The 27203-nt window shown below is 40.2% G+C and overlaps 1 protein-coding gene and 1 long non-coding RNA gene across 3 annotated transcripts in view; one reads left to right on the top strand and one right to left on the bottom strand.

The window, feature by feature from the left end:
• Window positions 1-1958, bottom strand: part of LOC121280496 — a 36494-nt gene extending 34536 nt beyond the window's left edge. For both annotated transcript variants that reach the window (XR_005943623.1, XR_005943622.1), the window contains exon 1: window positions 1708-1958. This is a non-coding gene — a long non-coding RNA (uncharacterized LOC121280496). The remainder of the gene's footprint in view (window positions 1-1707) is intronic.
• The window catches only part of cylda (cylindromatosis (turban tumor syndrome), a), a 66773-nt gene continuing 40815 nt past the window's right edge, over window positions 1246-27203 (top strand). The window contains exons 1-6 of the mRNA XM_041192550.1: window positions 1246-1405; window positions 9493-10166; window positions 17577-17876; window positions 21501-21603; window positions 25741-25836; window positions 26917-27042. Of these exons, the coding sequence (XP_041048484.1) occupies window positions 9663-10166; window positions 17577-17876; window positions 21501-21603; window positions 25741-25836; window positions 26917-27042 (1129 nt within the window). The 5' untranslated portion in view covers window positions 1246-1405; window positions 9493-9662. The remainder of the gene's footprint in view (window positions 1406-9492; window positions 10167-17576; window positions 17877-21500; window positions 21604-25740; window positions 25837-26916; window positions 27043-27203) is intronic.

The following is a 27203-nucleotide window of genomic DNA, read 5'->3' as shown; positions in this document are numbered from 1 at the left end:
AATGAGGTCACAGATGCTGGAATGAGGTCATGCTTCTTTTGCTGAGCGGTGTTTACCTCGTTAGTTAAATATAACCATTATCTGGCATTTGGGACAGGATCACAGCAGGAGTATGACAGCAAGCATAGGTTTTGCCCAGTTCTGATGAAGAGTCATACAGACTCGAAACGCTAACTCTGTCTTCCTCTCCACATATGCTGTCAGACCTGCTGAGTTTTTCCAGCTATTTTTGTTTTTGTAAGATTTGCAGACATGAATGCCATGCTATACTCGAGACTTTTGATAATTATTGATAATTACTATGATAGCCATATTAGTTCTCTTCAATGTATTTGTTTATATTTTTGAGCAGGTGAGAAAGAAAGCAGACAGGGTACTTCTTTCAAAGTACTTCCTCATTTCATGTAGAAAAGTAATATCACCTCATGGTAAAAATGTAAATTTCATTGGTAGGAGGAAGCCCTTTAACAGGAACTAGCTTGATTTTATATAATTCTAAATCAACCACTTTCCCTATGACATGGGCAATTTATGAACTTAACAGCTCTCAGATTTTTGGTTCTCAGATGGTTCGCTTCAATTACCATCTTTAAAAGCCCTTCGAAAGTGGTAGGAATCCTTCGACCTGGCAGCAGGTTGCTGCTGCAAAATATTCCAAATTACATTCATCAAATGTTTTAAAATCTGAATTGACGAACTTCAATTTCATGCTCAAATTGTCGTGCTACTTTGATCTCAAGGACACAGGTTCAACTTTGCACCTATGGAATTAGTGATGAATATTTTGCATGGAAAGAATGATCGTGTGGATATATTAACAGGAAAGGGTGGAGTGGTATTATTTTGGCAATAACCTTTAAAGTTCAGATGCAGGGTGAATCTTAAACATGGAATTCAATAGTCATTTACTTTGAGAATTTAGCTGAACTTCCACACAAACCTCCAGCGTGCCCATAGTTATGTACATTATCAATGCATTAAGCTGCTGAAGTTCGGCTCCAGCTATAGCGCTACCATATTCCAGCAGCTCCACTGCCGGCGCGCGCGCGCATGCCCATTCAGCGCCCACTTCGACAAACGTGAGAGCGGAAGCGCTACGAGGTCAATTGATTGACACCGTAGTTGGCCATTCACGAAGCCGGCACTTCCTAGCGCATTTTGTGATTGGACAACCTTCTGGGGATCTGGCCAATCGAGACCAGAGCCGGGGGGGGCGGGGGGCTGGAGGCGGGATGTGACACTGGCGCAGGTTAGGTTGTCGCGCGTTCACATCCGCCTGGGAATATTCCTTTATTTACAGCGGCTCTGGCTTTTTTATCGGCCAATTTTGAAATTCGCCAGCTGGGATCCTGTCGGCTCTTTTATTATAAGATCCCGAGAGACAGAGCAGAGGCTCCCCGGTTCTGTAAGTGAAAGCTGAGAATTAGAGTGAGAGGTGGAGTGTGTGATGTGTTGGCTGGGCAGCCGGCGGTTGGGGGAAGGGGCTCTGGCCCGGGGCCCACTGGGGCCTCCCTCAATCGCCAGGCACCCCTTATCTCTGCAATGCTAGTCAGTGTAGTAGCTTACAGCCCGAGAGCTGGGGGTGCTGCTGCTGCTGGTCAGGCCGACCCAGTGTCTTGTGCTGCTCAGTTGGATTGTACCTAACTTTTGGCTCCCGTGTGGATGATTATATGTAGACATGTTTTTTCCATTGGGGCTCTTCCTTACCTGGCAGTGTTGGTCACCTTTCGTCAGTGTCCCGACTGTCCCTGGTTGTTGGGCTTTAGCCTTTAGGCGCTGAGGTTGACGGTAACATGATCCGAAAGCTAACATTAGTCGGAAATCAGGAGTGAAACAAATCTGTCTTTTTTTCCCATCTTCATTTAAGGGGTGGTACTGAAGCCATTTTTTTTTTGTGCACTCCAGACTATAACCCCTGGTTGAGCTAGGTTTGCTGCACAGACGCACCTGCGATTGCGCCTGGCAGTTCACTGATTCGGATGGTTCAGTACTGTAACACGTGCTGCATTTACCCACTGAACCAATGAGGGAAGGACAGTTATTTCTCCAAGCAAATGATGTTTTAATTTTGAGGGATTAGTTTTTCTGAGTACAGCCGTAGCGGTCTATCACACTATATTAACCTTTAATTGCCACCTTAAACATTCACTCCCTCCACCAACGATGCAGTGGCAGCAGTGTGTACCGTATAAGGTGCACTGCAACAAAACATCAAGGTCCCTTCAACAGCACCTCCCAAACCACTCAGAAGGACAAGGGCAGCAGATGTATGGGAACACCACCATCTGCAAGTTCCCCATCAAGCCACACATCATCCTGACTTGGGACTATATTGGTACTCCTTCACTGTTGCTGGATCAAAATCATGGAACTCCACCACATGGGCTGCAGTGGTTCAAGAAAGTGGCTCACCTCTACCTTCTCAAGGACAATTAAGGATGGGCAACAAATGTTGGCCTATCTGAGAAAGAATTTTTTAAAATCTGGGTTGAATTTAAGGTTATATGGTTAGTGTGTGCTAACCATTCCAATAAACACGTTCAGCTTTTGTTGTGGGCCAGCTGCTTGTATTTTTACCTACTTCAGGAATGCATGGTGGAATATAAGCAGACGCACTATGTTGCATTGTGTCTTGAACAAGGGAGAGATATTTTCTTTACTATCAATCATCTTGATCATGGTCCTACATTGGTTTAATTGAAGAGCAAATTGGTTTTCCTGAAGTATACCATTAGTGAGCGGTTTAAAATTTGGAAATAAGCCATTAGGCTTGCACTGGGTTTGGACATGTTCATGCTGTAGTGTTTGACCAACTAATAAATGTGATTGTAACTATATTAACACCAGGGGACATTTTTGATAGAGAAGGAGGAAACTTTTTTCTTAAAAATGATAAAATAGGCAGCCAGGAGTTTAGTTGAGCATTCTATTTGGATGGGAAAATGCAGGACTGGGTGTTAAATATTCCTGAATACAAGATGTTCAGGAAAGATAGGAAAGGAAGAAAAGGAGGAGGGGATGGTGGTATTAATTAGGGAGAATGTAGCATTGGTGGAGAAAGAGGGTGTCCCAGATGGGTTAAGGACAAAATCTATTTGGCTAGAGCTAAGGAACAAAAAAACGTGCAATTGGGTTGCTTGGTGTAGTCTATAGGCCACCAATTAGTGCAAAGGATGTAGAGGAACAAATTTGCATGGAAATTACAGAGTTGCAGAAATTATAGAGTACTTATAATGAGGGACTTTAGTTATCCAAATATAGACTGAGATAGTATTAGTGTAAAGGGCAGAGTGGGTCAAGGGTTCTGAGAGTGTGTTCAGGAAAATTTTCTTCAGTGTGTTTCCAGTCCAATGAGGAAAGAGACAAAACTCAACCTGGCTTTTTGGAAATGAGGTGGACTAAATAAATCAAGTGTCAGTAGAACATTTAGAATACAGTGATCATTGTATCATAAGGTTTAGACTGACCATGAAAAAGGACAAAGAGCACTCCAAAGTAAGAAAAATTAACTGGAGGAAAGTCAACTTCAGTGGGCTAAGAACAGATAGATATAGGCCGAATAAATTGGAGTTGAAAGTTGGCAGGGAAAATGGTAGTTGATCAATGGAGAGCTAATTTGGGCACAGTCAAGGTATATTCCCTTAAAAGGGAAAGGTAGGGCAAACAAATCCAGAACTCCCTGGATGCCAAAGGAGATAAAAATTAAGATTAAGAAGAAAAAGTGTGCTTATGACAGGTGTCAGGTAGAAATTACAATTGAGAATCAGGCTGAATATAGAAGGTTCAGAAGGGAAGTGAAGAAGCAAAGAGGGAGTATGAAAAAGAGACTAGCAGCTAACATAAAAGGGAATCCCAAAGTCTTCTGTAGGCATATAAAAGGTAAAAGGAGGAGTAGGGATGATGAGGGACCAAAAAAGGAATTTACGCATGGAGATAGAAGGCATAACTGAGGTATTAAATTAATATTTTTTACCAAGGAAGAAGTCAGGTGCTACCCAGGCCATGGTAAAAGAGGAGGTAATTCAGGTACTAGCAGGGTTTAAAATTGAAAAGGAGCAAGTATTGGATAGGTTGTCTGTTCTTAAAGTTGATAAGGCACCAGGACCAGATGAGATGCACCCAAGGATACTGCTGAGAAGTGAGAGAGGAAATTGCGGCTGCACAGGCTATAATTTTTCATTCTTCCTTAGATTCAGGGGTGGTGTCAGAAGACTGGACAATTGCAAATGTTACACCCTTCAAAAAAGGATTAAGGATAAGCCCAGCAACTGCAGGCCCATCAGTTTAACTTCAATGGTGGGGGAAACCTCGAGAAACAATAATTTGGGACAAAGTTAATAATCACATGGACAAATGCAGGTTAATTAAGGAAAGCCAGCATGAATTTCTTAAGGGAAAGTCATGTTTAACTAACTTGTTGGAGTTTTTTGAAGAGGTAACAGAGAGGGTTGATGTGTGTATATGGACTTTCAAAAGGCATTTGATACAGTGCCACACAGCAAACTTGTAAGCAAAGTTATAGTTCATGGAGTAAAAAGGACAGTTGCAACATGGACATGGAATTGGCTGAGTGGCAGGAAACAAGAGGGTAGTGGTTGATGGATGTTTTTGGGCTGGAGGAAGTTCGTAGTGGAGCTCCCCAGGGGTCACTGTTGGGACCCTTGCTTTTCCTGATAGCTTAATGACCTAGATCTTGGTATACAGGGCACAGTTTAAAAGTTTGCAGATGCTAGCAAACTCGGAAGTATTGTGAACTGTGAGGAGGATAGTGCAGAACTTCAGAAAGACAGAGATAAGTTGGTGGAATAGGTGAACGAGTGGCAGATGGAAGTTCAATGCAGAGAAATGTAAAGTGATTCATTTTGGTAGAAAGAACATGGAGAAACAAAATAAAGGGCACAATTCTAAAGGGGTTTCAGAAGCAGAGGGGCCTGGATGTATATGTGCATAAGTCATTAAAGCTGGCAAGACAGCTTGAGAGAGCAGTTAATAAAGAATAGAGCATCATAGGCTTTATTAATAGGGGCATAGAGTACGAGGTTATGTTGAACTTGTGTAAATCACTAGTTCAGCCTCAACTGAGTATTGCGTCCAGTTCTGGGTGCCACACTTTAGGAAGGGTGTGAAGGCAATGGAGAGAGTGCTGAAAAGATTTACGAGAATGGTTCCTGGTATGAGGAACATCAGTTATGGAAATAGATTGGAGAAAAGAAGGCTGAGAGGAGATTTGATAGAAGTATTCAAAATCATGAGGGGTCTGGACAGAGTAGTAGTCCAGGGTAGTCTGGACTGGTTCCCACTTGTGAAAAGATCAAGACTGGGAGGGTGCAGATTTAAAGTAGTTAGCTAAAGAAGCAATAATGATATGAGGAAAAACTTTCCCATGCCGTGATTGGTTATGGTCTGGAATGCTCTGCCTACGTGGTGGGGGCAGATTCAGTTGAAGCTTTCAGATGTGCAGGAGGATGGAACTAGGTGTTTGCTCATTTGCAGAGCTGGTGCAGACATGATGGGCCAATTGGACATCTGCACCATAAAAATTCTGTCATTCTGTAATTAAACTTCTGTCTGAAGCTGTTGGTGTAGCTTCACTCGGGTGAGTTCTTACTGTCAAGTCTGCAGTGTGATCAGCATCTTAAACAGGTGGTGATTCACCATGATCTAGGCTTGAGTGGTTGACTGACTGCAACTATAATATTGGAGTTCTGCTTCAGAGCTCTTCATAAACACACCCAGCCAGCCAGCAGAAACATTAGTGCTCTTCAATAAATCAAAATACCTCATCTAAACAACTTAATTTTTTTCATTGAATATATTAAACTGTAGAACATTGAAAAGTCTGATATGGATGTGAGACTTGAGCAGGAGGTAAACTTTGTCCCTGTGAAGTAAAATTCAAAGAATTGTTGTTTATGAACTGGGAGCTGTTTTTGTTCAGGTTCTTTACTGGCAGAATAGAAAACAGGACTGCCTTAGACAGGTTCTATGTAGTTAGGCTGGGTTAGTATTGAACACTGTTTTTTTCCTGATCTTAATATTGACAGTCTGCACCTTCAAACATTCACAAAGTGAAAACTTGACCCTGACAAAGGCAAATCATCTCAATAGCTATTACTAGGTGCAGTATTAAGAAAAAAATCCATGGCTTGAACTATATACATTTTGAAAACTTGAGGTGGTGAATCCTGCTTAGGTCAGTAAGTCTGACATTTAAAAAAAAATTGTTCATGATATGTGTGTAGTTCAGAAGGCTAGCATTTATTGCCCATGCCTAATTACCTTCGAGAAAGTGGTGGTGAGCCACCTCCTTGAACTACTGCAGCCCTCGTGCTGTAATTACTCCCACAGTGATTTTAGGAAGGGAGTTTCATGATTTTGACCCAGTGATGATGATGGAAAGGCAATATACTTCCAAGTCAGGATCATGTGTGACTTGGAGGGAAACTTGCAATGATGGTATTTCCATGCACCCACCGTCCTTGATCTAGGTGGTATCGATCGTGAGTTTGGAAGGTGCTCTCCAAGGAGCATTGGGGATTTGCTGCAGTGCATCTTGTAGATGGTGGACAATACAGTCACGGTGTGTGGGTGGTGAAAAGAATGAAAGTTTGAGATGGTGGCTGCGCTGTTCGTCAAGTGGGCTGCTTTATCCTGAATGCTGTTGAGCTTCTTGTGTTGGAGCTGCACTTATCTAAGCAAGTGGAGTGTTTTCTATCACACTCCTGACATGTGACTTGTAATGGTGGACAGACTTTGAGGAGCTACTCACAGCAGAATTCCCAGCCTCTGACCTGCACTTACAGCGAGAGCATTTATATGGCTGGTCCAGTTCAGTTTCTGTGATCACCTTCCTCCCACTGGATGTTGATGGTGGGCTAATCGGCAATGCTGGTGCCATTGGACGTCAAGGTGAGCAGTGATATTCTCTCTCGCTGGAGGTGAATGTTACTTGGCACTTGTGCAGCGTGAATGCTACTTATCAACCTAAACCTGAATATTGTCCAGGTCTTGTTGCATGAGGGCACAGACTGCTTCATTATCTGAAGAGTTGAAAGTGGAATTGAGCATTGTGCAATCATCCTCAAGCATCCCCACTTCTGAATTTATGATGGATCAAAGGTCATTAAGAAAGCAGTCGAGGGTGGTTGGACCTAGGGCACTGTCTTGAGGAGCTCCTGCAGTGATATCCTGCGATTGAGATGATTGGCCTCCCACAACCACTACTATCTTCCTTCGTGCCAGGTATGAATTCAGCCAGTGGAGAGCTCCCCCCCACCCCACATACACAATTCCCATTGACTTCAATTTTACTACACCTCTTTGATACCACACTTGATCAAATGCTGCCTTGATCCCAAAGGTAGTCACCCTCTGCTCCCCTCTGCGTTTCAGCTCTTTTGTCCATGTTTGGACGAAGGCTGTAAAGTGGTCTGGAGACAAGTGACCACGGCAGAACCCAAACTGAATACTAGTGAGCAGATTATTGACTAATAAGTGCTGCTTGATAGCATTGTCATTGACACTTTCCACCAGCTTGCTGATGATGAGAGCAGACTGATGTGGCCGGATTGAATTTATCCTGCTCACAAAGAAATAGGATGTGGCTGGGTAATTTTCAACTTTGTCAGGTGGAAGCTGTGTTGTAACTGTACTGGAACAATTTGGCGAGAAGCTAGCTCTGGAGCACAAATCTTCAACACTGCAGTTGGAAGTTGATGGGACTCTTTGCTGTGCCTGAGTGCTCAGGTTTTTCATTATCATGCAAAATTAGTCGAATTGGCTGAAGACTGGCATCTGTGATGCTGGGAACCTTGGGGAGATGCCAAGGTAGACCCACTCGGCATCTTTCAGTTGAAGATGGTTGCAAACTCTTCAGCCTTGTTTTTCTGCACTTGCATGCTGGGCTCTGCTGTCAGTGAGAATGGAGATGTTCATGGAAACTCCTCCTCTTGTTAGTTGTTTAATGGTCCACTAGCATTCCTAACTGGTGTGGCAGAACTGCAGAATTTTGATCTGATCTTTTGGCTTGCACAGCTCTGTTTAAAGCATTTTGTGTTCACGATTTACCATGCATTTAGTCCCACCAGGTTGGCATCTCATTTTTAGATGCATCTGGTGCTGTTCCTGACATGCTGTTCTACACTTCTCAGTGAACCAAGGTTGATTCCCTAATTTGACGGTGGTGGTAGTAGAAGGAGCGATATGTTGGGCCATGAGGTTACAGATTGTGATGGAATTCAGTTCTGCTGTTACTAAAGGCCAGTATTGTCTCGTGGTGTCCAGTTTTGATCTGATATCTGTCCCATTTAGCACAGTGTAAGTGCCATACAACACAAGGGGGTGTGAAGATGAGACTTTGTCTTCACAGGACTGTGCTGTGGTCACTCCTGCCAACGCTATCGTGGATAGCTGCATCAGTAGCAGGTAGACTGATGAGGACAAGGTCAAGAAGATTTTTCTCCTTGTGCTTGTTTTCATGCCAGTTGCCGCAGGCCCAATCTGGTGGCTATGCTCTTCATAACTTGATCAGTTGTGCTACTGAGTAATTCTTGGGGATAGACATTGAAGTCATGTGCCCTTACTACCCTCAGTGTTTGGCCCAAGTGGTGCTCAACGTGGAGGAGTACAGGAGGAGTCATTGCTCAGGGACAGTGGTAGGTGGTAATTAGCTGGAGGTTTCCTCGTCCATGTTTGACCTGATGCCATGAGGCTACGTGGGATCTGGAGTCAACATTGGGGCTCTCAGAACCACTGCCTCCTAACTGTATACTATTGTGCTCCTATCTCTGGTAAGTCTGCCAGTGGGACAGGACATACCCAGTGATGATGATGACAGAACCTGGGATGCTGGTTGAAAGGTTTGATTTTTGTGAGTATGGCTGTTGCTTGACGAGTCCGTGGGGCAGCTCTCCCAATTTTGTTGCAAGTTTCCAGATGTTGGTGAGGAGGATTTTGTAGTGTTGACTGGATTGGGTAAGTCTTTGTCATTTCCAATGCCTAGGTCAATATCAGATAATCCATCTGGTTTTATTCTTATTAGACATTTTTATACAATTTGATACAAATGAATGACTTGTTAGACCATTTCAGAAGACAGTCTAGAGTCAACAACATTCTATGGATCTGGAGTCACATGTATTTGAAGAATGGCAGATTCCCTTTCCTGATTAGTGAACCAGATGGGTTTTTACAACCATTCGGTAGCTTTTGCTCTAGCTTTATTTAATTGTTAACTTAAATTCCTCCAGCTGCCATGGTAGAATTTGTACATTTGTCGGGATCATTAATCCAGATCTATGGATTATTAGTCCTGTAACATAACCACTCTACTAGAATGCCTGTATGTTCACAATTAAAACAGTTGCAATTAAATCTTTGCTGAGTAATTCATGTACATATGATGCACAACCTCCTTGTATAAAGTAGCAAACAGTCAAAAAAAAATGGTTGGAATAATGATATTAAAATACGATGTATTATTTTCCTTTCCAGCTATCCAGTGAACCTTTGACAAATGTGCTTCACTAGAAGAATATATCTTCTGCAGAATCTATTTAATACGTTCAACAGAATGGAGAGCATACATCTTTCACGGGCTTTAGAATCATAATAACAAGTTGACTTTGATATACGATCAACACGCTTTACTAAAAACTTGCATCATGTTGAATTCTGCTTTATGGAGCAAGGAGAAGTCCAATGTGACACTTCGAGATGAACCCAAATATTATTTGGTTGCTCAAGAATGTAGTGCAATTGATAAGCATACTCAAATGTCTTTAAGACTAACAAAAGGCAGCATGTTAATGCTTCATGATCGAGGTCCTCACATGTCAAACGTTCATAGTAACAAGAATAAAAGAGGGCTTATTAACGTGCAGTGCTTAGAACAGCCATATACTATCATGCTTGTTGAAGAAAAAGATTTGCAAGAAATTGAGGGAAGGGAAGCTGAACTACTTTTGGCTGTTTCAACCTGTGACGCGAGGCATGTTCTGTCCAAAAACAAGCCAAAACTGCAGAAAGCACTCCAGATTGATTATGATTCAAAGGTTAAAGTTCAGCTGAGGTCTGGTGATGAGAAAGTGCCTGGTATTGTACGATTCAAGGGATCATTACTACAGAGCAAGTTGCTGTGTGAATTGTGTTTTGGAGTAGAATTGTTGGTAAGTATTCAAATTCTTTTCTGTTTCTTGTATGTAATAAGGTAAATTATAGTGAATTCTTAAAAAAAGGGGGGGGTAGAAGCTTTGTTGTTCCCATCAAACTTAGACGTTGAATAATTAAAGGCTGCAATCCTTAAATCAGCTCATTTTCTGCATTTATAGTTATCCTGCATGTTTGCTCTGAAAAAGACAAATTTATTTTCCTGGTTTGTGGAGTCCTATAGAATATATTGATGGTCATTGGTCCCTATCCAACAGAGCAGGTCCTGAGTAGAGATGAAAAATTCAAAATTATTAATAGACTTCCCACGGTTTTTCGCGTGATAAGTTAAATGCAGTTTATCTTGTCACAATTGTTACTTTGTTGCAGGTTACCTCTCCCACCTCTTCTCCACCTTGTTTTGTAACATTTTTTAAAATCACTTTTTTTTTCCTCGATGGGATATTCAGACAGTATGGTGTGGTGGACAAAGGACCCACAAAAGGCAACTTTTAGGCTGCAGGGAAAATGTGGGCTGTGGCCCCTATGGACTGTCTTCCTACCCCTCCATTAACTTTTTTTTAAATCTAGCTCCCAAACCGCGCCCCCCCCAACTACCCTTTCTCTTCCACCACTGTTTCAGTCTACTGTTAGCCTTACAACCTCAACACCAGCCCACCACTCACCCCCACATTGTTTTCCTTTGAACTACCTACTCAATACCCCTTATTTCCACACACACCCCCCCGCCCCCCCACCCTTCACTTCATTGTCAATAATTTTCACTCTTAATCCTCCATGTACATTTCCATGACTTACACCCTTGAGCAAATGTGTGGGAGACCTCAAACTTCCTGCCTCCATCCCCCCTTTCCCACCCGCCCTTACCCATTTCTCTCAAACTTATTGAAAATTAAACTTTTCTTTTATATATAGAATGGCAGCACAAGAGCAGGACATTTTGTATTATTAAGAACATTCTAGTCTGAGGAGTGTTGATTGCAAATGTTTTCATTTTCTGTTTCCATACTCTACTTTTAACATAGTGAGCCAGAACTGTAGAGTCAGCTGTGACAGGTAGGTAATGGAATTTACGGGTGCCAGTATCTCAGCCAGAAAATGGTCGTCATGTTACAAAGTATTACTGTGGCCTGCAGTGGTCTTAAAAGTAGCGGGAAAAAGATAAACGGAAATAGGGAATAAATAAACTTGGGAGATGGAGCTGGAGGGAAGATGTGGTCAAATTTCCAGAACTATCTTCCAATACAAACTAAAAACAGAAAATGCTGAAAATACTCAGCAGATCAGGCAGCATCTGTGGTTTGATTTGCCTGGAATATTAATAGACTTTTTTCTTGGTAAATATTATTCTCGGATTCTGTCATTGCTTCAGAAAGACTGTATGCTACTTAAATATAGATTGGTGCAGTGGAAATCACATGCTCGAGAGTTGAGAAATGTAGAAAAAATATAGTATGTAGAATTCTCAACATATTGTGTATGTGTCACACGCTTTGCCTGCTCTAAACAATTACATTGTAGGTTCTCTAACATTACCTCCAGTGACCACCAATGGTAAACCACCAATTGGAAGCCTATGAATGCTTATGAGTTTAAATCTGTCTTTGTATTATGCACATATGTAATTGTCTACATGTCCAAAACTAAAATCCCCATTAGTTAAAATATATTAGAGGCTTTTTTTAATACATCTTAACTTCACAGTCAGTAAAAACATGATTGTCTATACCCTGTGACAGAGAAACATTTCTCACCAACCTTGCGTTGGCCCAGTCAGGAACTCGCCGAGTCCCTTTTTCAAAGTTTGCAGTGAATCTGCACTTGCTGGCTACTACCTCCAAGGGTCAATAACTTTGTGAAAAGAAATGAAGATGTCTAATCTACTTCTATGCTTGTGGAAAGTGTACTTTTGTCTGCTGGTCCGTCTTGTCAATCTAATTTAAATAACTTACCCACATGAACCAAATGTAATCTTTTCATTATTATAAAATTATTATTGGTCTACTTTTTTTCTAAGGTAAAAAGATAAGTTTTTACTCTTTAAACTGAGTGTCAATCTAGTGGTCCTCCTCTGTACCCCTCTTCCAATGTTTCTACATCACCTAATAAGTGGATCAAAACTAGCCACATTATCTCTGCAGCCATTTCTGTGGATGCATTGTTGTAATCTTCCAAAATTCCCTAGATTATGCAAAGGTCCCAGCGATTGGAAAACTGCAAATGTAACACTTCTACTAAAGAAAGGAGGGAGACAGAGAGCAGGCAACTATAGGCCAGTTACCCAAGCATTTGTGTTTGGAAAAATTCTGAAATCCATTAATAAGAAAATAGTAACAGGCCATTCAGAAGATCATAATACGATCAGGCAGAGTCAACATGGTTCTTTGAAAGTGAAATTATGTTTGACAAATTTATTGCAGTTCTTTGAGGATGTAACAAGCAGGGTGGACGTGGGTACAAGTAGATGTAGTGTATTTGGATTTTCAAAAGGCATTCGATAAAGTAGAACAGAAGGTTACCACAGAAGACAAGAGCTCATGGTGTAGGGGGTAATGTATTAGTATAGAGCATTGGCTAACTAAAAGGAAACAGTCAGGATAAATGGGCCATATTCAGGTTGGCAAACTGTAACTAGTGGAGTGCCACAGCGATCAGCACTGGGGCCTCAACTATTTAGGATCTATATTCATGACTTGGATGAATTATTGACTATAATGCAGCTATATTTGCTGATGATACAAAGATGGGTGGGAAAGCAAGTTGTGAGGAGGATACAGAGATTCTGAAAGGCAAATGGATAGATTTAGGTGAGTGGGCTAAAATTTGGCAGATGGAGTATAATGTGGCGCATAGTGAGGCTGTCCACTTTGGTAGGAAGAATAGAAAAGCAGAATAACATTTAAATAGAGACTGGATCTAGGTGCCCTTGTACACATATCACAAAACGTTAGCATGCAGAAACAGCAGGTAATTCAGAAATGGAGTGGAATGTTGGCCTCTAATGCAAGGTGGTGGGGTATAAAAGTGGGTAAGTCTTGATACAACTGTACATGGCTTTGGTGAGACCACATCTGGAGCATTATGTACAGTTTTGGTCTCCTTTTAAGGAGGCATATACTTTGCATGGAAGCAGTTCAGAGAAGGTTCACTAGGCTGATTCCTGGGATGAAGGGGTTGTCTCAGGTTAAGCCTATACACTTGGAATTTAGAAGAATGAGAGGTAATCTTATTGAAACATGTATAAGAGGCTTGATGGGGTAAATGCTGAGCAGATGTTTCCCCTTGTAGAGGAATCTAGAACTAGGGGACACTGTTTAAAAATAAGGGGTCTCCTATTTAAGATGAAAATTAGAATGAACTTCTTCTCCTGAGGGTCACTAGACTTTGGAATTCTCTTCCCTAGGGAGAAGTGGAGGCAGGATCATTGAACATATTCAAGACTGAGCTAGAGAGATTTTTGATTTGCAAGGTAGTGTAGGGTTATGGGGGGCCGTCAGGTTAAGGCCACAATCAGATCAGTCGTGAATCAGATCAGCAATGATCTTATTGAGTGGTTGAGCTGGCTTGATGGGTCGAATGGCCTATTCCAGCTCCTATTTCTTATGGTCTTATAATTGTATATTCTAAATGGGCCCAACCAAGATCTTGTGCAAATACAGCATTATGTTTTTTGCTCTGTATTTAATCATCCTGGCAATTATCTGCTTTTGTAATTCCTCAGCCCATCAAATGTTCATGTACTAAAACATCTAAGTCTTTTTCTCACTTAATAGCCTTGATGTTTCAATCTTATTTTGTTTAAATGCTTGACATTGGCACTACCTAAATGCCTAATGCTACGTTTAACCATATTAACTGATGTTTGCCAGATGCAGACCCATTTCTCCCATTACATCAGCCTGTAATTATATTTCATTTGCTGGTTCCTGCTGTTATAACTTGATTTAGTGCTGGCTGGTGTCAGAAGAAAATCATCCCATAAATTAAGTTCTTCAAGTTATTTCACTGTTTTTAATTGTTATTTTATTAACAGTTTCTGTGGTCTACTGTTTTATAATATTCTGTCAATACATCCATTGAAAACGTCAAGATAAAAAGGTTCAGCATGTTAGATCTTGCCTTCCTGTGCACAATGCTACACAAAGTAACATTCCCAATAAATCAGATGATGACCTTGGAACTTCCCAGTTCCCAGGGGATTTATTTTATTTGCAATGAGTCTAAAAGGAAATTAGGAGAGCAAAAAGGGGGCATGAAAAAAACATTGGCAGGTAAAATAAAGGAAAATCCAAAGTTATTTTACAAGTACATTAAGAGTAAGAAGATAATTAGGGAAAGAGTAGGGCCCATTAAGGACCATAGTGGTAATTTGTATGTGGAGCTGGAAGACGTAGGTGGGGTTCTAAATGAATACTTTGTGTCGGTGTTCACATGTGAGAGGGATGACGTGTGTATGGAAATCAGGCCTGTGATATGATTAAAGAAATTAGCATAGAAAGGGAGGAGGTTCTAAGTGGTCTGGCAGGCTTAAAAGTAGATAAATCACCAGGCCTGGATGAAATGTATCCCAGGCTGTTGACCGAGGCAAGGAAGGAGATAGCAGGGGCGCTGGCAATAATTTTCAATACCTCTTTGGCCACAGGAGAGGTGCCAGAGGACTGGTGGACAGCCAATGTGGTATCATTATTCAAGAAGGGAGGAAGGGATAAACAAAGGAACTACAGGCCAGTCAGTCTAACGTCAGTGGTAGGGAAACTATTGGAAGCAATTCTGAGGGACAGAATTAATCTACACTTGGAGAGGCAGGGATTAATCAAGGACAGACAGCATGGTTTTGTTAAGGGGAGGTCATGCCTGACTAATTTGATTGAATTTTTCGAAGCGGTGACCAGGTGTGTAGATGAGGGCAATGCATTTGACGTAGTCTACTTGGACTTCAGCGAGGCTTTTGATAAGGTCATACATGGGAGACTGATAACGAAGGTAAGAGCCCATGGGATCCAAGGCAATTTGGCAAATTTGGTCCAGAATTGGCTGAGTGGCAGGAAGCAGAGGGTGATGGTCGAGGGTTGTTTTTGTGACTGGATGCCAGTGTCCAGTGCGGTTCCACAGGGATTGGTGTTGGGTCCCTTGCTGTTTGTGGTATATATAAACAATTTAGACTTGAATGTAGGAGGGTTGATCAGTAAGTTTGCGGATGACACAAAAATTGGTGGTAAATAGCAAGGAGGATAGCCTTAGATTACAGGAGGATGTAGATGGGGTGATCAGTGACAAATGAAATTTAATCCGGATAAGTGTAAGGTGATGCAGGACAAACAAGGCTTGGGAATGCACAAAGAATGGTAGGACCCTGGGAAGTACCAAGGATTAGAGGGACCTTGGTGTCCATGTCCACCCGCCCGTTAAGGTAGCGGGACAGGGATAAGGTTGTTAAGAAGGCATATGGGATACTTGCTTTTATTAGCCAAGGCATAGAATGTAAGAGCAAGGAGGGAATGCTGGAACTGTATAAAACGCTAGTTAGGCCACAGCTAGAGTATTGCGTGCAGTTCTGGAATCCACATTATAGGAAAGATGTGATTGCACTAGAGAGAATGGAGAGGAGATTTACCAGGATGCTGCCTGGGCTGGAGAGTTTTAGTTATGAGGAGAGATTGGATAGACTGGGGTTATTTTCCCTGAAGCAGAAGATATTGAGGGGGGGACATGATTGAGGTGTATAAAATTATGAGGGGCATAAATAGGGTAGACAGGAAGGAACGTTTCCCCTTGGTGGAGGGATCAGTAACCAGGGGGCATAGATTTAAGATAAGGGGCAGGAGGTTTAGAGGGGATCTGAGGAAGAATTTTTTGACCCAGAGGGTGGTGGGAATCTGGAACTCACGGCCTGAAAGGGTGATAGAGGCAGAAACTCTCATAACATTTAAGGAGTATTTGGATGTGCACTTGCAATGCCATAGCATACAAGCCTATGGGCCCACTGCTGGAAAATGGGATTAGAATAGTTAAGTACTTGTTTGACCGGTGCAGACTCGATGGGCCGAAGAGTCTTTTTCTGTGCTGTAGACCTCTATGACAAACTTCCTTAGCCTTTTCCTCAAGACCTGTTATCTTATCATTGTTACTTTGTACCCTTCTCAGTGATGCCCTTTTTATCTTATGGTGACAGTGCACCACAGAGGAGCTAATCAGAGCTTCAATCTACTTTCACTTTGATTAGAATTCTGTTCCTGTGTTACTGCAATACACCTTGTTTTGTTTTCACTGAAGCCAGCTAATGTTTTCAACAGATTTTTTTTTAGGCACAACACCCAGATCCCTTCCCTGATGAGTAGAGTTCATGTGTGCATGCCCTTTACCCTGGTTGCTTGTTCCCAAAGTAATCATTTTACATTTATCTTAAGTTAATTTGCATTCTCTGGACCAGTTTCCTAAAAAAAAACTTTGAAATTCAAAAATTATTCCTTATTTGTTTGCCTAAGCTTTATTACCTTCCTTTTGAAACCCTTATCCAAGTTATTTACGTCTATCTATCTCTCTCTCTCTCTATATATATATATATATATATATATATATATAAACATTTTGCATATGTAGAATCACACTTCAAAGCCTCACATCAATTAGCATTACCAGGGCAAAAAATTATGATTGCCTCAAATATTCCATTGTTTGAATGCAAGGTATAATAATTGGGAGAACTCCACCAACAAAATGCATGAGTGAATAGAACAGTAAGTATCACAAAAAGTTTCAGATCTTTAAGTAATCTTCTTGTTACTAATGTAGTGATCCAAATATTTCTGTACAAAAGTGTACTGACCTATCCATTAAACTTGGGGGTGTAACGAAAGGACCCATGAGCAATCTTCCCCATGTGCAGCTCTCCTATATGAACTGAAAAATACTTTGGTACACTTTCTCTCCATTCAGATAATTCACAGTAAACCTGTCAAAAATTTGGCCAACTCCTTGCTCTTGGCGGGGTTTGGGTATAAAGGGAACCTTTCCTGCTAATCTTGAAATGAATGCGAGCTGTCCTGGGGTGAAATAGTTGACCACCATTGGATCTAAGCTGTGACATTCCATAAGCTAATACATTTGGCCTTAACACACGTCATAAATGCCTGGGTTATTTTTTAACCCTGTAGGCAATCACTTTGGTTTGGAATTCTGCATTTAAACATATTTCCAAATTCTTACTGTTTTAAAAAAAAATCACAATGTGACACTTATGAATCAAATAACCTTTCTCACTACAATCCTTTTGCAAGCCATTGTACATCCAATTATAATAGTTAATGTAGTTTGTATATGGATAACCAAGTATTTCTTTTGTGTAATATCTTCGGTTTATTCATTATTTGAAGCCTATTTTGTAAATATGTTAATGTCTGATTTAACAGGAAGAAGGCAGGGGCCAAGGCTATACAGATGGCTCATACAAAGGAAAACAACTCTTTATGTGTGATGATGATTGTGGAGTTTTTGTTCCTTTTGACAAACTGGAGCTTATTGAAGAGGAAGATGACACTGAACTCTCATCTGGCAATACTGAAATGTTTCTGTACAGCGATAAATCTGCCATAGAAATTAACTCAAGGGTGTCTACATATATTGAAAATGAGCTAGTGTTTGGAACGGTCGTATTCTGTGGTCTGCTGGCAGGAAAAGAAGATTATGGCTATTTTTTAGGTGTTGACATGGTGAGAAGATTTCTTTGTGTTTATGATTTTATTTCTCTGGTGTGGAATGTCATTTGCTGCCATATTTAGAACGTGTTGTAGCCTGTCTCTGAAGGTGAGCATAAAACTAATTTGTCTTTTCGGAAAGTTAAGCCTAACAATGCAGATAACTATATTAGTGAACATTGCTTCGCAATGAGGCAGTTGAAGCACCGTTAGAGCAACAAAGCAGGAGCTTGCATTTCTATAATGCTTTCGGCACCTCGACACCTTAGCCAATTAAATGCTTCCTAAAATGTAGACGCTGTTTTATTGTAGCAAAGTGTACAATCAGTTTGTCTACTAGATCCCACAAATAACATAGATAAATGGCAAACTTCTTTTTTATCATGTTGATGAAAGGGTAAATGTTGAGCAGGGCACCAGGAGCATTCCCTTTCTCTTTGATTAAGGTCGTAGGACCTTTTGCATCTACCTAGATAGCAGTTTAACGTGTTGCCCAAAAGACAGCACCCCAGCCTTTGCTGCTCTAAATTGTCAACATAAATTATGCGCTCAAGTATCTGGAATGAGGCTTTAATCCACAATCTTATAACTTGGGTGAGAGTGCATCATTTAATCAAGGTCAACACCACTCACTGCTTTATATAAAAGTACTCAAAAAATCAATAGATGCTGATCAAAGCAAAAGTTTGTTAAAAATTTTTTACGATTGCTATCTCTTTTCCCCCACCCTGTATTTTGAAAGGTGCTAATGGGTTATGGTTGCAGCTGTGCCAAGTTCTTGTTTATATTCAGCAACATCTCTATCTTAAAATCTTAAAAACACCAGTTCGGATAGGAAGATAAATCTGAGGGAATGTTCTAAAGGAGAGTGGGCTGTAGGGAAGATGAGAGAATCCAACATAGCAAGAAATTGTCCATTTTGTAAGTGAGGTGGTATACATTATTCTCTCTACCTCCTCTGATTTTTTTTTTGTTAAAACCTTGCTAATTCTTGGTTCAGATAAGAAAATATACTGGCCCATGTTTGGTTTAAACTCCTTGATCATGCTGACCCATATGACTAAGAAAAAAAGTGCTTTTGAGTTTGTCTGATCTCCAGTGGATAAATATGCTGTATGATCTGTCCTGACCTTACAAACAGGGAAGGCTCTAGGTCCTCTCCTTTTTTCCAGTATTGAGCAGGTCTGAACCAGTGTCATTACAGAGGAATACAAATTGCTTCAGTGCCCCACGTACAATGAAGGGGGGAAAGAAGTCAGGTTTCTTGCTCCTGTTTGCTATTAAGTGGACCCTTATTAGCAAGCTTGGATGAATAGACACCAGCCATGGTTGGATCATTGTGATGCTCTCCCACTGTTCATCTTGAAAAAGCTGCCAGAATTTTTTGGGTAAGCTCGTACAAAGCACTTGGGTGAGGGGCTGGAGGGCTGTTGGCAGCAGTGAAATTGTACCTCAGAATAAATCTTTAGAAGAGAAGAGAGATGTCACAATTTGACAACTGTATTTAAGCTTCTGCAAAGAAGATGTGTAACATTCCTTTTTTAAAAAATTCTGATGAAGTAAGTACTTTGTTAAAGTTGTCCTTTTAATAAGTATACCTTTCTTCTCACTTTGATCCCTCCTGAGACAAATGGATGCCAATTTACAATAAGCTTTAACTTACTCCCCTCTTAGCCCTAAAGTTTATGTGATCCAGGTGTTTAGAATGCATTGTATTCCACCCTTGCTTCTCTGCCATTGGGACAGTATTACTCCCTTTAGTATATCTTTCCCTTGGTGTAGGCACAATTGGAAATTTGTTAGCGTAAGGAATCTTGGGTGTAAACCCAAGCCCTGTCATCTTGTGGGAAAATAAACAAATTGGTGCCACCACTTTCACATTCCTCTTGGCATCTCATTTTAGATATAAATTAACTAAGATTATGCATTTGAGTATTAGATTTCCAAACTACTAATTGGTAGACTAGAAGTTTTAATTACTGGATCAACCATCCAGAAAAATTTTAAAATTGCACTCTGCCAATATTGTGGCATCTAATTGTTTCTTAAATTACTTCAGGAATTTTGTCCCCACTATTCTACCTGAAGTTTTAATACATTTTACCGTTACAAGATTTTCTGCTTGTTTGAAGAATTTTCTGATCCTGATGTTACTATTTGAACCTATTCCTTCCTTGCTGCACTACTCTGGGTTAACATAATAGTCCAGGATTACGTTTTCCAGTGCCTCTTGATAACTCAGATCTCTGGCACCAGGGATAAGCCTTGTGATTCTGCATTGCTTCGGTGCTTGAATGGTTTCTTGGAGACCAGAATTAAATGCAGCATTCAGGGTGTGACCTGACCAGTGTACTATCAAGTTTGATTGCTACCTCGTGACTAAAATTCTACTGTTTCAGCAGTGCAATTTAACATTCTGTTGATTGCTGCTCTGCATTGGTTAGATTTTTTTTTTGGAAAAATATACTTTATTCATAAAATACCTGAAAGAATATTGCAAAACATTTCCAAATGGCCATCAAAAAATTGCTATCAGATTCAACTTTTACACATGGATCATGAGGTGCTTCAATACAATCAGTGAATATTACAGTCATTTCAAGATGGTCATTACAGACAGACATTGGAGTTATCAACATACATCATGTTGCACTCTGCGGTGCTCCAATACAAATATGATACATTTAGTATTCACTACATACATTTATTGTCAGTAGTACAACCTGAGGGGCCTATACAATTCCCAGCCCTTTGGTGCAATTTGGCAGAAAGGTCTTAGACAGTGACCTTTCCCCATTGCGCCTTTGCGGCAGCTGCCCCAAACTTTAGTGCATTCGTCAGCACCTAGTCTTGGACCTTGGAATGTGCCAGTCTGCAACACTCAGTCGGGGACAAGTCTGCACTGGATGACCAACAAGTTTCAGGCAGACCAAAGAGCATATTTCAACGAGTTGATGATCCTCCAGCTGCAGTTGATGTTTATCTGCATTGGTTAGATTTGTTTACTGTCATGTCTACTAAGGTTCCTAAGACTCTTTGACGACTTTTTGCTTTTTCAGCACCATTCTGTGTCATTTATTCCTTCCTATGCATTTTGCACTTATATGCATCAAATTTTATCTGTCATTGTTCTGCCTGCTTAAATCATTTGTCCAACTTATTGTCTATTTTCTAAACGGCCTCTTCCAATTCCATTTTCTTCCAGTTTAATGTCATCAGCAAGTTTGACCACTTTGCATTGAGTTATGGAATTTGAATTTATGCAAATTGGAAACCATTGTGGATCCAATACTGAGCCATGAGGCACCCAGTCAATTAGCACTTTTCTTTCTCCCCCCCCCCCCGCCCCCGGCACCATTATCTCTTTTTGAATGGAAGTAGGGGTGTGCGGAGGGAGGGTAATTAACTGCTGCAGTGAAGGGTTGAGAGACAAAGATAATGGAATGGAATCAAGGAGACATTTAGGTAGAGGAGGGAAGAAATATTTAAAACTCATGGCTACAAAATAATTATATGTCTATGTACTATTTATTAATCACTAAAAATGTACACTCTTGATCATTGTTTTCATCGCTTGAGCAGTACAAGAATGCTTAATGTAAATATTAGCAACTAAACTATTAAATTTTCTGTTTTCAGGACAATGTCATGGGTGATTGGGATGGCACATGGGAAGGAAAAGTACTGTACAATACTCCGCAAGGAAAAGTCTCCCTTTTGTGGATAGAAGATGTAATACCAGGTGTATATATACCTTCTGCACTTTCGAAGTTCTAAAAATTCCCCTAGAACTTTCTTGCATTTAATTTAGATTCAGTGTTTTTCAATACATACCTCATTAAGAGATCAACTAAGTCACATGAGTTGTTTCACTAAGAGATCTGTTGTATCTGCTTTCTAATAAAATAAAAACTTCCCTTTAGTTGCTTGCCCTCTTTTCTCATAACTTTTTAAACTTTATACCAATGTTATTTTTCTCAAAAAAAACTTTAACTTTCACATTTTCTTTGGCCAGTTTTTTGTAGGATAGAGAAGTTTTTATTTTTAAAGCAGATATATGTTGGGTAAAAATTATTTGGCTGGTTACTTAACTTTTCAAGCCAATTTTAATCGGAGTCTGTATGTCACTCTCACATAATTGCTTTGTGAACTAGTTAGTGATCATAACTATTTAAATATGATTGTTGAATTACTCTGCACAAGTTCATTTTATTTGTATTTAATTTTAAAAACCTTAATGGCAGATAATTCAAATTAAGTAAAGCCTATGCCTGAGGGTGCCTGGACACGAGAGAATCTCTGTATTCAGTCCACATTGGATAACAGGCTAGTTACAAACCCTACATGATTGTCCCATTGCACTGTTAATCCAGCAGGTCCTACAATTGTTGTTTTTTGCTGCACTTTTCCAGGAAGATTAACTTGAAATAGCAAGGTGACTAGGAACATGGTAACTGACTGACAAGCATGTAGAGTGTTGGCGAAATTTTAGCATGAAAAGTTCAAAGGAGAAAGCTTTGGGAATAATTTAGAAAATATTGCCTTTTTGTTTGTTGAAAGAAGTCTTTTGCATGATATGATGGGTTATGTTCTTCGGTCCTAACCTACATTTGGTGGCTAAGTACAAAATCAACATTCTAATTTGTATAAGCCAACTTGAATATTTCTTTTTAATTTTTACTTTGCATATTTGACCGATGCACCTATTTGAGGATATTAATTTTTTAAAAATGGGTGGAGTTTAGTGTTAGCGACGGGCAGGGCTTGCCCACTGCCTGGAAAACCGGACAGAACCCCCCCCCCGCCGCTCCTTTCTGGGAGGCTGGATGCGATTGGTGGGGCGGTAGGGGAAATCAAGGGGGTGGAGGCAAGGGGATTAGCTTTCAGCAGGGGTCCCCCATTCCAGATGCTGAGCCCCTTGATTAGACAGAGTGCTTGTGAACCCTCGAGGCTAGAGGGTTTCCTAGGTGGTCTCTCCAGATGCAGAGTCCTCTGCCCACCGCTGCTTGAATGTGAGCAGTGGTGGGATAAGTGATTAAAGTGCTTCAATTCACCTCCGGACGGGAAAACCACCTTTCGCCCTTCCTGCCCTGAGCCTGACTGAGGAGGCAGGAAGGCAGCGGGGTCCTCGCCATGCACCCTACCATCTCTGAACTCCCTTCGAAGTTGGGGAATGGTCATTAATTTCTGCCCAATTTGTGTTCACATGCAGTTGATTCACACCATGAGTTAGGGTTGCTTGCATGTATCGTGATTTAAAAATACACTATTGCTCCAGCAACGATATGTTGTTATGTTCTTTGTGATGTCACAGTGCTCTATCCTTTTTTACCCTGCAATGTAAATCAGTACAGTACATACAGCCAATCTGTTTAGTAGATTGATTTCTGAAGGCAGGGGGACTTGCATGTATTGTAAAACTTTAGGTAAAACTTTTCTTCACGGAGAAAGATGGAATAAAATGGTTGTTTTAAACAGGAATGAAACACACAATGTTAATATTAGTGCCCTTTGTAAACTATTCTTTCTCTTAAATTGAGATTAAGGGGTGATATAATTAAGTTGTTTAAGGTGGTTAAAGGAACTCGTAGGGGAGACAGACAGGTATCATTTCTTTTAATGGAAAGAGTCTAGAACAAGGGGGCATAATAAAATTGGAGCTGGGGCATTCAGGGGTGATGTCAGGAAGTACTTCACACACATGGTTTTGGAAATCTGGAACACACTCTCTGTGGCTAGGCCAATTGAAAATGGTAAACCCTAGATTGATCGATTTTTGTTAAGCAAGGGTATTAAGGAATAAGAAACAAAAAAATGTAAATGGAATGAAGATACAGATTAGCTATGATCTAATTGAATAGTGGAATAGGTTTGTGGGGCTGAATGGCTCATTACTGTTACTATGATTGTTGCTCTGCTTGAAACAGTGCTCGACCTGTGTTTTGTCAATATGTAACCTTGTGTGTGGTAGTAAGATTGTGGATGCCTGAAAAACATCACAAATAGAATGGCAATTTGACAATCTCTGTCATGATTAATATGAGAGTGTAGTATGTGGAACTGCAAATATATCCTTTACCTCTTGTATACTGTCTAAACTATTTCTAAGGTAAATAGACTTTTCAATGTCTGTCTACTAATACATATGACCTACTACATTCCACATACATTTAGCTGCATCATTAGATGTCCTGCACCTACCAGGCTTGTCCATTGGGCAAAATTTCATAATTGTGGCAAATAACTACCATCTGTTAAATTTGCTCAAAAATTTAAAGTAATTAAAATTCCATTCCATTCCAAAGCTTAGTAGAAAGACTTCCAATCGAGGATGAACACGTTTCACAATCACCTGACCAAATTATTTTTTCTAGTTTGGAGTATTTATGTAACATAACATGAAATTTCAGTAATTCAGTTTAGTGTTTTCTGTTGCAACTTCCTTCATCACTTAGATCAGTATATACAGCTTAAAAAGAACACATAACATGAAGTTTAAAAAGTTGCACTACTAGGGGTGGGGAGAATTAATTTCCAAACTTAATTGGTCATTTAGTAGCCAACAATCTCGTTTCTAGTCAACTCGGTGCTGGTATGATGTCTGGTGTTGGAGATGGGAAAATAATGTTGCATTGTATAGTAGAGTGTGCTCTTGAGTTCAGGACTGAGGCACATTATTGGAACTGAGAAAACCAGGTCTCTCTATCTGGATTGTTGAAATTGTGTGTCTGAAAGAGTGCTAGTCCCAGTATTAACAATTCCTCAAATTGACATAAGGCAAAAATGTTAAAATATATAATTGTTTTACAAGTACCTGCAGGAAACTCTTACCCACCCATTTAAAAGCTTTGGGATTTGAGTTGGAAATTTCACCTGAGCCTTGGGTATTGTGGACAAATTCTGTGATTTTTTAACTACCTGGATTCATCTCTACCATAATGTTTCTACAGTTCCCAGGGAGCAATGTTCAGAATGCATTCGTTTCAAATGGCAACCAGCTAGAAAATAAATAGGGTTGGGCTGTCATTGTCTAAGTGCAGCCATGGACTTCCAAACTTTCCAATCATAGCAACAGTCAATGGTCTTTGTTGTTGGAGTCCTAGTTATGCACAGTAGCATGTTGACTGCCTGGGTCCGCCTGCAGTTCACGGTCATCCGTACCGAGCAAGGCATTGACATAAGTGGTATCAGCCCCATTCTTGCTGTTGCCTTGATGAGAATTATTTTTACTGACCATATTTGACTAGGGGAAAGGGAAGCATGAGGTGGTTTCCCAATACCTTCCTCACATGTGTTTGAAGGGAACACAATCGCTCTTCCCAGGTGATCCTCTGCCTGGCACTAGCCAACCATTTTCTTCTGAGGTTGTACCTCATCTGTTTTCACCACTCTAGAATCTGTTGGATCGACTCGTAACCCTGAGCTTGGGACCCTTTCAGGTGCTACAGTTGAGTTAGCTGGACCTGGTTAGCTGGACAAAACGGTAGAATTGACTACACCCTGGAGGATCATTCAGATACCTGTGCTTGATGTAAGCATCAAAAATATGCTTCCCTGCTTGCAGCCCCCACCCCCCCCCCGCCCACCGTTGCTTTTATTAGTTTGAAACAATAACAAAAACTTATAAGCTTCATTGTGTTTGTTGGAATGAGGCTTCTTTGTGATCCAGCAGAAACAATGTATCTGTTTATGTCATGCCTGCAAAGGCAAACCAGTTTAGATTTTGTCATCGCCTCGAACGCTGCCGACAACAGTGTCATGTTTTGGGAATAGTAAACAGTGTACCCACAAGCCTGAGTAGTGATACTATTAAATGAAAAATGCGAATCTGTGTTGAAGATACTAATTGTGCTAATTGGGCTCTGTGCAAATATTGCAGGCACTCCTGAATCACGACCATTGAAACAAAGCTTTACATCAAGAGGTATTAATGAAAAGATTTCTTCAAACGTGAGCAACAGATCAAAGAATAAAGGTAGGGCTTTGTTTGTTTCTGCTCTACATTGTGAAGGTACTTTATTCATCAAATATTGGCTTGTGAAGCAAAGATTTCTGTACTTTAGGTTGCTATAGTTTATTTAGAACATCACTTCTATATAGGTTTCTGGTAGCTGCTGATATAATACGACTACATTCTAGAATAGAACCTGGTCTATCTGGAATGTGCACAAACAGTACAAAATAGAACTGTTGGCAAGCATTCAGGAGCAGGAAATCCAGCCCTTTTTTTCCCTTCTCCACCCCCCCCACCCCTTCAATCCATTGGCACTGAGACCAAATACAGTATCCCAGTTCTGATCCAGTAGCTCTGCACAGAATGTGAATCAAACTTAGGACCATTTTGGTCTGTGCTGTCTTGACCATCTAACCTGAACTGAATTGAAGTCCATAATCATTATTTACATAAAAGTTTAGAGTTTGTTACAAGAAACAATTAGATGCTGCAGTGGGTAACTTTAGGCCCTTTCTGGGTGAATGAATCAATATTGGCTGAATGGCCGCCTTTATCATAATTACCTTGTGACCCTGTATAAGATTTGCACAAAGTTAACAATCCAAATATTTTTTAAAAAGCTTGTTAGATTTCATATAAATAGTTACATCTGCGTACATTACAGTAACTGAGTTTGTGATTTTTAAAAAAAAAACAATAAATCTTTAGAAATTTTACATTCCAGAAACCATATTGAATTGATATATCAAAGTGGACAATGTTTGTTTCCTGATACCGATGACAAATGATTGTATCTTAGTGCAGTTGTGTAAGAAGTTGTCTTGCATTCACTATCTAACCCATGGCACCTTTTTTCTAAATCTAAAAATACCATAAGATGAATACTGTGTCTTTGTTTTGTTTTATTACTCAGTAATTTGCTTCAATATGTTTAACATTTAGCTCTTCAATTTGCTTCCACCAGTTAAACTACATGATTCTTTCCAAAATCAGGCGGAATGATAATTAAAATCAATAGCAAATTTACTAATTGTTCCACATGGTGTTCTGAATAACATGTCATTTGATCTTTTAATACCTTGTGAATTTTGTCATCGACAGGACTGGTTTCACAGTCAGGAAAATCTCCAGGACATAATCGGAGCCGATCTGAATTACGGTGTACATTAAATGGTACATCTATTGATCCACAAACAAAATCAAAAAGTACATGGTACATTGACGAAGGTAATGAACTTGGAATCAGCAGATATCATCTGCATTCTGAAACAATGTAGCAATTCGCTAAATTATTACTGTTATTTTGTGATTTTTGATTACAATTTCCTGTACCATTGGTAATACTTTCGCAAAGGCCAACTTTGTTACAGCAGTTATTCATCAAGTAA

Source organism: Carcharodon carcharias, chromosome 7 (genome assembly GCF_017639515.1).
Source record: "Carcharodon carcharias isolate sCarCar2 chromosome 7, sCarCar2.pri, whole genome shotgun sequence".
Classification (NCBI taxonomy): domain Eukaryota; kingdom Metazoa; phylum Chordata; class Chondrichthyes; order Lamniformes; family Lamnidae; genus Carcharodon; species Carcharodon carcharias.
This window is presented reverse-complemented; position numbering and strand designations above follow the sequence as displayed.